This window comes from Liolophura sinensis, chromosome 7 (genome assembly GCF_032854445.1).
Source record: "Liolophura sinensis isolate JHLJ2023 chromosome 7, CUHK_Ljap_v2, whole genome shotgun sequence".
In the NCBI taxonomy this organism is placed as follows: Eukaryota; Metazoa; Mollusca; class Polyplacophora; order Chitonida; family Chitonidae; genus Liolophura; species Liolophura sinensis.
In genome coordinates, this window is record NC_088301.1 from 11,265,696 (window position 1) to 11,277,472 (window position 11,777).

An 11,777-nucleotide genomic window follows, 5' to 3' on the forward strand; every position below is an offset into this window, starting at 1 on the left:
AGTGCTGTTCAGAACCAGGATTTCACTTTGATTGATGATTACACCACTGGTTTGAAGACTCTCCTGTACCTACAGTCTGTGGAAAGGCTGAACACCTGGATGGGCCAGAGTCTTCCCACACCCAAACACCAGAAGGGTAAACCTGTACCACAACTGTCACAGCTCATTGGTAAGGTAAGTCATCTGTACCTACAGTCTGTGGAAAGGCTGAACACCTGGATGGGCCAGAGTCCTCCCACACCCAAACACCAGAAGGGTAAAGCTGTACCACAACTGTCACAGCTCATTGGTAAGGTAAGTCATCTGTACCTACAGTCTGTGGAAAGCCTGAACACCTGGATGGGCCAGAGTCCTCCCACACCCAAACACCAGAAGGGTAAACCTGTACTACAACTGTCACAGCTCATTGGTAAGGTAAGTCATCTGTACCTACAGTCTGTGGAAAGGCTGAACACCTGGATGGGTCAGAGTCCTCCCACACCCAAACACCAGAAGGGTAAACCTGTACTACAACTGTCACAGCTCATTGGTAAGGTAAGTCATCTGTAACTACAGTCTGTGGTGGGGCTGAACACCTGGATGGGCCAGAGTTCTCCCACACCCAAACACCAGAAGGGTGAACCTGTACCACAACTGTCACAGCTCATTGGTAAGGTAAGTCATCTGTGTCTACAGTCTGTGGTGAGGCTGAACACCTGGATGGGCCAGAGTTCTCCCACACCCAAACACCAGAAGGGTAAACCTGTACCACAACTGTCACAGCTCATTGGTAAGGTAAGTCATCTGTGTCTTCAGTCTGTGGTGATGCTGAACACCTGGATGGGCCAGAGTTCTCCCACACCCAAACACCAGAAGGGTAAAGCTGTACCACACCTGTCACAGCTCATTGGTAAGGTAAGTCATCTGTATCTACAGTCTGTGGTGAGGCTGAACACCTGGATTTGCCAGAGTTCTCCCACACCCAAACACCAGAAGGGTAAACCTGTACCAAACCTGTCACATCTCATTGTTAAGGTAAGTCATCTGTATCTACAGTCTGTGGTGAGGCTGAACACCTGGATGGGCTAGAGTCCCACACCCAAACACCAGAAGGGTAAACCTGTACCACAACTGTCACAGCTCATTGGTAAGGTAAGTCATCTGTGTCTACAGTCTGTGGTGATGCTGAACACCTGGATGGGCCAGAGTTCTCCCACACCCAAACACCAGAAGGGTAAACCTGTACCACAGCTGTCACAGCTCATTGGTAAGGTAAGTCATCTGTATCTACAGTCTGTGGTGAGGCTGAACACCTGGATGGGCCAGAGTCCTCCCACACCCAAACACCAGAAGGGTAAACCTGTACCACACCTGTCACAGCTCATTGGTAAGGTAAGTCATCTGTATCTACAGTCTGTGGTGAGGCTGAACACCTGGATGGGCTAGAGTCCTCCCACACCCAAACACCAGAAGGGTAAAGCTGTACCAAACCTGTCACAGCTCATTGGTAAGGTAAGTCATCTGTATCTACAGTCTGTGGAAAGGCTGAACACCTGGATGGGCCAGAGTCCTCCCACACCCAAACACCAGAAGGGTAAACCTGTACCACACCTGTCACAGCTCATTGGTAAGGTAAGTCATCTGTATCTACAGTCTGTGGTGATGCTGAACACCTGGATGGGCCAGAGTTCTCCCACACCCAAACACCAGAAGGGTAAAGCTGTACCAAACCTGTCACAGCTCATTGGTAAGGTAAGTCATCTGTATCTACAGTCTGTGGTGAGGCTGAACACCTGGATGGGCTAGAGTTCTCCCACACCCAAACACCAGAAGGGTAAACCTGTACCACAACTGTCACAGCTCATTGGTAAGGTAAGTCATCTGTGTCTACAGTCTGTGGTGAGGCTGAACACCTAGATGGGCCAGAGTTCTCCCACACCCAAACACCAGAATGGTAAACCTGTACCACACCTGTCACAGCTCATTGGTAAGGTAAGTCATCTGTATCTGCAGTCTGTGGTGATGCTGAACACCTAGATGGGCCAGAGTTCTCCCACACCCAAACACCAGAAGGGTAAACCTGTACCACACCTGTCACAACTCATTGGTAAGGTAAGTCATCTGTATCTACAGTCTGTGGTGATGCTGAACACCTGGATGGGCCAGAGTTCTCCCACACCCAAACACCAGAAGGGTGAACCTGTACCACACCTGTCACAGCTCATTGGTAAGGTAAGTCATCTGTATCTACAGTCTGTGGTGATGCTGAACACCTGAATGGGCCAGAGTTCTCCCACACCCAAACACCAGAAGGGTAAAGCTGTACCACACCTGTCACAGCTCATTGGTAAGGTAAGTCATCTGTATCTACAGTCTGTGGTGATACTGAACACCTGAATGGGCCAGAGTTCTCCCACACCCAAACACCAGAAGGGTAAACCTGTACCACACCTGTCACAGCTCATTGGTAATGTAAGTCATCTGTACCTACAGTCTGTGATGATGCTGAACACCTGGATGGGCCAGAGTTCTCCCACACCCAAACACCAGAAGGGTAAACCTGTACCACAGCTGTCACAGCTCATTGGTTAGGTAAGTCATCTGTGTCTTCAGTCTGTGGTGATGCTGAACACCTGGATGGGCCAGAGTTCTCCCACACCCAAACACCAGAAGGGTAAAGCTGTACCACACCTGTCACAGCTCATTGGTAAGGTAAGTCATCTGTACCTACAGTCTGTGGTGAGGCTGAACACCTGGATTTGCCAGAGTTCTCCCACACCCAAACACCAGAAGGGTAAACCTGTACCAAACCTGTCACATCTCATTGTTAAGGTAAGTCATCTGTATCTACAGTCTGTGGTGAGGCTGAACACCTGGATGGGCTAGAGTCCCACACCCAAACACCAGAAGGGTAAACCTGTACCACAACTGTCACAGCTCATTGGTAAGGTAAGTCATCTGTGTCTACAGTCTGTGGTGATGCTGAACACCTGGATGGGCCAGAGTTCTCCCACACCCAAACACCAGAAGGGTAAACCTGTACCACACCTGTCACAGCTCATTGGTAAGGTAAGTCATCTGTATCTACAGTCTGTGGTGAGGCTGAACACCTGGATGGGCTAGAGTTCTCCCACACCCAAACACCAGAAGGGTAAACCTGTACCAAACCTGTCACAGCTCATTGGTAAGGTAAGTCATCTGTATCTACAGTCTGTGGTGAGGCTGAAGACCTGGATGGGCTAGAGTCCTCCCACACCCAAACACCAGAAGGGTAAAGCTGTACCAAACCTGTGACAGCTCATTGGTAAGGTAAGTCATCTGTATCTACAGTCTGTGGAAAGGCTGAACACCTGGATGGGCCAGAGTCCTCCCACACCCAAACACCAGAAGGGTAAACCTGTACCACACCTGTCACAGCTCATTGGTAAGGTAAGTCATCTGTATCTACAGCCTGTGGTGATGCTGAACACCTGGATGGGCCAGAGTCCTCCCACACCCAAACACCAGAAGGGTAAAGCTGTACCAAACCTGTCACAGCTCATTGGTAAGGTAAGTCATCTGTATCTACAGTCTGTGGTGAGGCTGAACACCTGGATGGGCTAGAGTTCTCCCACACCCAAACACCAGAAGGGTAAACCTGTACCACAACTGTCACAGCTCATTGGTAAGGTAAGTCATCTGTGTCTACAGTCTGTGGTGAGGCTGAACACCTGGATGGGCCAGAGTTCTCCCACACCCAAACACCAGAAGGGTAAACCTGTACCACAACTGTCACAGCTCATTGGTAAGGTAAGTCATCTGTGTCTTCAGTCTCTGGTGATGCTGAACACCTGGATGGGCCAGAGTTCTCCCACACCCAAACACCAGAAGGGTAAAGCTGTACCACACCTGTCACAGCTCATTGGTAAGGTAAGTCATCTGTATCTACAGTCTGTGGTGAGGCTGAACACCTGGATTTGCCAGAGTTCTCCCACACCCAAACACCAGAAGGGTAAACCTGTACCAAACCTGTCACATCTCATTGTTAAGGTAAGTCATCTGTATCTACAGTCTGTGGTGAGGCTGAACACCTGGATGGGCTAGAGTCCCACACCCAAACACCAGAAGGGTAAAGCTGTACCACAACTGTCACAGCTCATTGGTAAGGTAAGTCATCTGTGTCTACAGTCTGTGGTGATGCTGAACACCTGGATGGGCCAGAGTTCTCCCACACCCAAACACCAGAAGGGTAAAGCTGTACCAAACCTGTCACAGCTCATTGGTAAGGTAAGTCATCTGTATCTACAGTCTGTGGAAAGGCTGAACACCTGGATGGGCCAGAGTCCTCCCACACCCAAACACCAGAAGGGTAAACCTGTACCACACCTGTCACAGCTCATTGGTAAGGTAAGTCATCTGTATCTACAGCCTGTGGTGATGCTGAACACCTGGATGGGCCAGAGTCCTCCCACACACAAACACCAGAAGGGTAAAGCTGTACCAAACCTGTCACAGCTCATTGGTAAGGTAAGTCATCTGTATCTACAGTCTGTGGTGAGGCTGAACACCTGGATGGGCTAGAGTTCTCCCACACCCAAACACCAGAAGAGTAAACCTGTACCACAACTGTCACAGCTCATTGGTAAGGTAAGTCATCTGTGTCTACAGTCTGTGGTGAGGCTGAACACCTGGATGGGCCAGAGTTCTCCCACACCCAAACACCAGAAGGGTAAACCTGTACCACAACTGTCACAGCTCATTGGTAAGGTAAGTCATCTGTGTCTTCAGTCTCTGGTGATGCTGAACACCTGGATGGGCCAGAGTTCTCTCACACCCAAACACCAGAAGGGTAAAGCTGTACCACACCTGTCACAGCTCATTGGTAAGGTAAGTCATCTGTATCTACAGTCTGTGGTGAGGCTGAACACCTGGATTTGCCAGAGTTCTCCCACACCCAAACACCAGAAGGGTAAACCTGTACCAAACCTGTCACATCTCATTGTTAAGGTAAGTCATCTGTATCTACAGTCTGTGGTGAGGCTGAACACCTGGATGGGCTAGAGTCCCACACCCAAACACCAGAAGGGTAAAGCTGTACCACAACTGTCACAGCTCATTGGTAAGGTAAGTCATCTGTGTCTACAGTCTGTGGTGATGCTGAACACCTGGATGGGCCAGAGTTCTCCCACACCCAAACACCAGAAGGTTAAACCTGTACCACACCTGTCACAGCTCATTGGTAAGGTAAGTCATCTGTATCTACAGTCTGTGGTGAGGCTGAACACCTGGATGGGCCAGAGTCCTCCCACACCCAAACACCAGAAGGGTAAACCTGTACCAAACTTGTCACAGCTCATTGGTAAGGTAAGTCATCTGTATCTACAGTCTGTGGTGAGGCTGAAGACCTGGATGGGCTAGAGTCCTCCCACACCCAAACACCAGAAGGGTAAACCTGTACCAAACCTGTCACAGCTCATTGGTAAGGTAAGTCATCTGTATCTACAGTCTGTGGAAAGGCTGAACACCTGGATGGGCCAGAGTCCTCCCACACCCAAACACCAGAAGGGTAAACCTGTACAACACCTGTCACAGCTCATTGGTAAGGTAAGTCATCTGTATCTACAGTCTGTGGTGATGCTGAACACCTGGATGGGCCAGAGTCCTCCCACACCCAAACACCAGAAGGGTAAAGCTGTACCAAACCTGTCACAGCTCATTGGTAAGGTAAGTCATCTGTATCTACAGTCTGTGGTGAGGCTGAACACCTGGATGGGCTAGAGTTCTCCCACACCCAAACACCAGAAGGGTAAACCTGTACCACAACTGTCACAGCTCATTGGTAAGGTAAGTCATCTGTGTCTACAGTCTGTGGTGAGGCTGAACACCTAGATGGGCCAGAGTTCTCCCACACCCAAACACCAGAATGGTAAACCTGTACCACACCTGTCACAGCTCATTGGTAAGGTAAGTCATCTGTATCTGCAGTCTGTGGTGATGCTGAACACCTAGATGGGCCAGAGTTCTCCCACACCCAAACACCAGAAGGGTAAACCTGTACCACACCTGTCACAACTCATTGGTAAGGTAAGTCATCTGTATCTACAGTCTGTGGTGATGCTGAACACCTGGATGGGCCAGAGTTCTCCCACACCCAAACACCAGAAGGGTGAACCTGTACCACACCTGTCACAGCTCATTGGTAAGGTAGGTCATCTGTATCTACAGTCTGTGGTGATGCTGAACACCTGAATGGGCCAGAGTTCTCCCACACCCAAACACCAGAAGGGTAAAGCTGTACCACACCTGTCACAGCTCATTGGTAAGGTAAGTCATCTGTATCTACAGTCTGTGGTGATACTGAACACCTGAATGGGCCAGAGTTCTCCCACACCCAAACACCAGAAGGGTAAACCTGTACCACACCTGTCACAGCTCATTGGTAATGTAAGTCATCTGTACCTACAGTCTGTGGTGATGCTGAACACCTGGATGGGCCAGAGTTCTCCCACACCCAAACACCAGAATGGTAAACCTGTACCACAGCTGTCACAACTCATTGGTAAGGTAAGCCATCTGTACCTACAGTCTGTGGTGATGCTGAACACCTGGATGGGCCAGAGTTCTCCCACACCCAAACACCAGAAGGGTAAACCTGTACCACAACTGTCACAACTCGTTGGTAAGGTAAGTCATCTGTGTCTACAGTCTGTGGTGATGCTGAACACCTGGATGGGCCAGAGTTCTCCCACACCCAAACACCAGAAGGGTAAAGCTGTACCACAACTGTCACAGCTCATTGGTAAGGTAAGTCATCTGTACCTACAGTCTGTGGTGACACTGAACACCTGAATGGGCCAGAGTTCTCCCACACCCAAACACCAGAAGGGTAAACCTGTACCACACCAGTGACAGCCCATTGGAAAGGTATGTCATCTGTATCTTCATTCTGTGGAGAAGCTGGACACCTGACAAGATCACAGGTAAACTCTGGAATGTAGCTTAGTGTGAACAAGAGATAACCTCATTGAAGAATCTGCTTGGCAAAGTGAACATCTTAGAATCTGGTCATTAGCAAACAATTGAGCCATCCTATACACCACTTTTGGCGAAAAGCGTAGTACACATCTTGGAGTACTATATGAATTTCTCCCAAAGTTTAGGTTTTTTCAAATGACACATTTTGTTTGAATCTGATTGATTCATATACCTTGGAAGAGTTTTTTTAAGTGTTTTTTGTGACGTTTGATTCATTTCTTATCAGAAAAATCTAAATATTTGCTTCAAGAATATCATTTTAAGGCCATTGTGTGCTTCTGAGAATGCACTTTCACAGACCAAACATTAGGTAAAATAATTTAATTTTATTACTTGAAAAAGTTAAAGAAACATGGTAAAGATTGTCTCACATCAGCTCTGTTTTTCTTTCACGCAGAGCCTGCCATCATTTGGTCCGTATCAAAAGCAGAAAGAGGACTTGGTTGCCAAGATGAAAACAGATGTTGATCTTCTTGGGAAGGAGTTACTTCCCCCTGCTGAGAGACCTGCTAGCAAACCGTCAAAACCACTGCCTAAAGTCAAGGTGTGCATATTGTATATGGGTTATTTACATATCGGTCTTTAAAAAAGCATGGTATTTAAATTCTGTCAAAATGTAGCCATTGCACAATGTGTTGGAACGGCTTCTCTAACAAAATATAAACTAAAGGCAAAAAAAACCCCACTAAAATTAAGTATGCTTCAGATAAAAGACCAATAAACACTGTCCAGATAGTTTGATCTGTTTTTTTTTAATGAGTAATCAGATTCTAAGGTGGTTTGTTCATGCTATCATTGTCTTCACAGCCATGTTTTCTTTACTTGACGTAGCTCGTTTCAAGGTCCATTCAAGGTCAAATATGTGTGTATGCATTTCTGAGTGATGTAAACAAGCAGTCTGTGTGAGTCTAAGTCGCAAAATCCTGCTGTGATGCCACTGGTCCTAATAATGTAGTCAGATGCAATCATTTGAATAGGTTGAAAAGAAATTCTGAAAAAGGCAAATCAAACTGTTTCCTCAACAATGTTTATTGGTCGATCATTGCTCATATACTTCATATTCGCGTTTTCTTTTCCTTTAACAGAAAACCAACCTCACCCTGATAGGACTGATCACTCATTCATTCATAATACCACTGTTTACGTAATATTTGTAAAGCAAAGTTTTGTTTATTTTCCACAGGAAATGATTGGTCTGGCCCTGTCCAAAATTGGAGCCTATAATGACCTGGATAATGTACAGCAGGTGGTGGCCCTGATAGATGAGGTGAGAGGAGTGAATTAAAACTGCCTGTAAAATGTGTCATTAACGTATAAGTTATAAAGTATCAAGACATTTTATTTAACACTTTTTATAAATTACGGTTTCTTGTTATTATTTTCTGATTAATGTATTGGACACTGTGTTGTCATACAGTAGCACTACAGCTAAAGTGAAGCGATGAACAAGAGACAAGTTGGCCAATAGCACACCCTCAACAAGCTTCAAGCATTCTCCTATTGTTCCCTTATAGCCCTTATCTGTTCCCTTATCTTCCTAAGGTTTACATCCATTACAACGTGTGTGAAAGGGGAAAACGTTTAATCGTGAAGTTTTCGAGTGCAAACCCTTTTATGGCTTACTGTATAATGCGACCTGTCAAAAACATAAGGCAATTGGTATTGATCCTGAGAACATTGCTGTCTGAGAAATCTTTTGCAAAAAGTTACTTAGAGTAAACAAATGATGGAGAAAACTGAGTAGCTGACTGTAAACTTTAGAAATTTCTTAAAGACAGATGTGTCATTTGTGCAGCTGGAACACAATGTGACAGGTGATTGGTAAATTAATGTCAGCAAAGGTAGATTGACATTTTTTAGAGGTCACATGATACAGCAGGACTGCTTTTACCTTTAAATACAAAAAAAGTTCAAACTCGAAACTGTTATATCTTTATCCAAGTACTTTGATACCAATTGCCTACCACAGCTAAACTGCTGGGAGACCAGTTGAATGCTAGTGGCATGCTAAGTAACAGGCTACTCTGATTCAATCAGAGAAAACTGGATGGGAGTGCAGTACGAGATATTTGGTATAAAATCTATTAAAACTTCTGACCAGTTAATTTGTACATATCGTTAACTGTGTAAGAGCCTGTACATTAAGCATTGTAAACAACAGGGGTCTTCTCAGAGTAATCAGAGAAAACACATTTGGTTAAGTATGCCTAATGTGTATACATTGATACATGTGTATTTACATGCTATGCTCATGCAGTATATTGTCATTTTATAACAGGACATGTGCATTAACTGTGGCAAATGCTACATGGCATGCAATGATTCTGGCTACCAGGCTATCGTGTTTGACCCTGACACCCACCTGCCAAAGGTTAATGAAGACTGCACAGGTAAACTAGATCTAGTAAAATATTTGCAAGGGTTTAACTTACTTATTTTTATGAAAAAATATACACACATCTTTGGATGAATTGAAGACTGCACCTGTCTACATGCAACTACATGTAGCATGGTAAATTTATTTATTTATGTATTTGATTTGTGTTTTACGCAGTACTCAAGAATATTTCACTTATACGATGATGGCCAGCATTTTGATGGAAGGAAACTAGGCAGAGCCCATGGGTAACCCACCACCATCCGCATGTTGCATCTAGGGCCGGAGAGGAGGCCAACATGAACTGAACTTGAACACACAGACCATATTGCTAAGAGGCTCCTTAATTTTCACCTGAATTCAAATTAACTGCTGAAATTATGAATCTTTTAGTAGTAAAATAAATTTTTTTATATGTATTACCTGTATTTTTTTACAGGTTGCACTCTTTGTCTCTCAGTCTGCCCAATCATTGATTGCATAACCATGGTAAGGAGGACAACACCTTACTCACCCAAAAGGGGGATTCCCCTCAACACAGCTGTCCAATCAGTGCTTCCATCACAGTGAGGTTTCACTTGTTCCAAATAATATATCTACTTGGTGAAGATTGGTCAGTGTAAAAATTGTTCTCATCGTTGTAATGATCGGTGCCTTGGGAATGAAATCAGTGCATTTCCTAGTTGTATCTTTAATGCCATATAATCTGTAACCTGAATTTGGTGCAACCGTAATAATTTTTTTTGTGTTATATTGTCAGTAGACCCTATTTGTATTTTATCATTATCAGTACTTGCTTTTTGCAAATTGTTAAACTGTGCAACACTTTACAACTTCTTTAAACAGTTTATCTTAATTGTTCTGTTTTTGCTAGTTTGTCTCGTAGGATTTATGGTACAGGAAATTTGTTTATATTGCCTTGGCGTAGTTCGGCAAATTCTGCTCGGTACATGCCCAGGCATTCACTTTCTGAATTTAGGCGGACCATAACATTCTAAACTTAGAACATAGTAAAAATTTATTTTGGCAAACAAGTTACACATGTGTACAACCTGGTATACTAAACAAAAAAACAAAAAAAAAAAAAACAGTTGTCACAGGTTTGATAGAGATACTTTTGTTACTATACTGAAAAAGTATTACATTAATGTTCAATACTTGGTTGGTTACCACCTGCATTTCAGTGCCTGTTTCAAGTTATTGTTTGATATTGTTAAAAAAGTTGTAACAAAATTTTAACCATGTGTTTACAATTGTTTATATATGTGTAAAACCTAGATGAGTCTCAGGGACCACTGTATTGGAATGAGTGCCTATATAGCCTATATATATGATTTGTCATTTCATATTCCCTGCCTGCTTTACAAGTCAGTCGGATTTTAAAGACTATCCCAGGGATCTTTATCATAATCAATCCAACGGAATTTGCCCTTTGTATGTTAGAATAATCAAAATAATTACTTTCACAAAATATCAGCCTCGCGTGTGCAAGTGTTACCGTTCAAAATCGGTAATAAAGTTTGTACAATTTATAATGCAGTTCGCTTTATTACTTCTTCTGAATTCCAAATCATGTAGAACTATAAGAGTTATACGAGTCTGGTATTTTCTCAAAGGCAGCAATTTGAGCTATTCAAGACAGGATTTTCTTCGTCTTGTTCTTACATTCGTATACTTGAGCGCTTACGACCGGACCCCACTGTCGAGTTAGGTTGGGTCTTTAGCTCCCTTGTGTGCTGAGCTTTAGAATTCTATGACTGGTTGCTGCTGAGTTGAGTCGCGTGGTAATCATGTACAGTATGAGCTTCGATCATCACTATATTAAATGTTTGGTCATGTGACTTTTCATCAAAAACGACATCGGCAGAAAGTTTGTGATCGTTGTCACGGAACGGTAAGAAAAATGTTGCAGTCAGTTGTCTGTACATGCATGCAATACAAGTCGTGTGACCATGCGTCGGCGACTGAAACCCGGCAAGCCCAAATCCTAAGTAATCTTGTGTAAGAAATAACTGCGTGACTCAGCTGGAGTTGTATTCCAGTCGTAACATGTAAGCCACTTCAATCCAAAGTTGTATGGCCATCGGCGACTGGATATAAAAATCCGTACGACAACTCAGTTTAATTGAGTTGCGTCTTAAACTCGGCATACACGAGAGCATAAGACGCGACTCAACTCAAACTCAACTGGCCGTGTATAAGGGCGTTGATCCCAGTCGCTGATGGCCATTCCACTTTGAAATTAACCAGTATACAGGTAACGACCGGAATGCAACTCCAGCTGTCGAGTTGAGTTGGATCTAAATCTCAGCATAGACGAAAGTTTAAGACCCAACTCAACTCTATTCGGCTGATGTATCCGTCCCAAGTGCTCGTGTTTCCAAAACAACGATGCAGCTCAACTGGA

At 44.5% G+C, this 11,777-nt stretch overlaps 1 protein-coding gene across 1 annotated transcript in view; it reads left to right on the top strand.

The window, feature by feature from the left end:
• Positions 1-10,444, top strand: part of LOC135470434 (dihydropyrimidine dehydrogenase [NADP(+)]-like) — a 32,193-nt gene extending 21,749 nt beyond the window's left edge. Inside the window, 4 exon segments of the mRNA XM_064749372.1 lie at positions 7,391-7,537; positions 8,177-8,260; positions 9,272-9,383; positions 9,810-10,444. Of these exon segments, the coding sequence (XP_064605442.1) occupies positions 7,391-7,537; positions 8,177-8,260; positions 9,272-9,383; positions 9,810-9,940 (474 nt within the window). The 3' untranslated portion in view covers positions 9,941-10,444.
• The last annotated feature ends 1,333 nt before the right edge of the window (positions 10,445-11,777 follow it).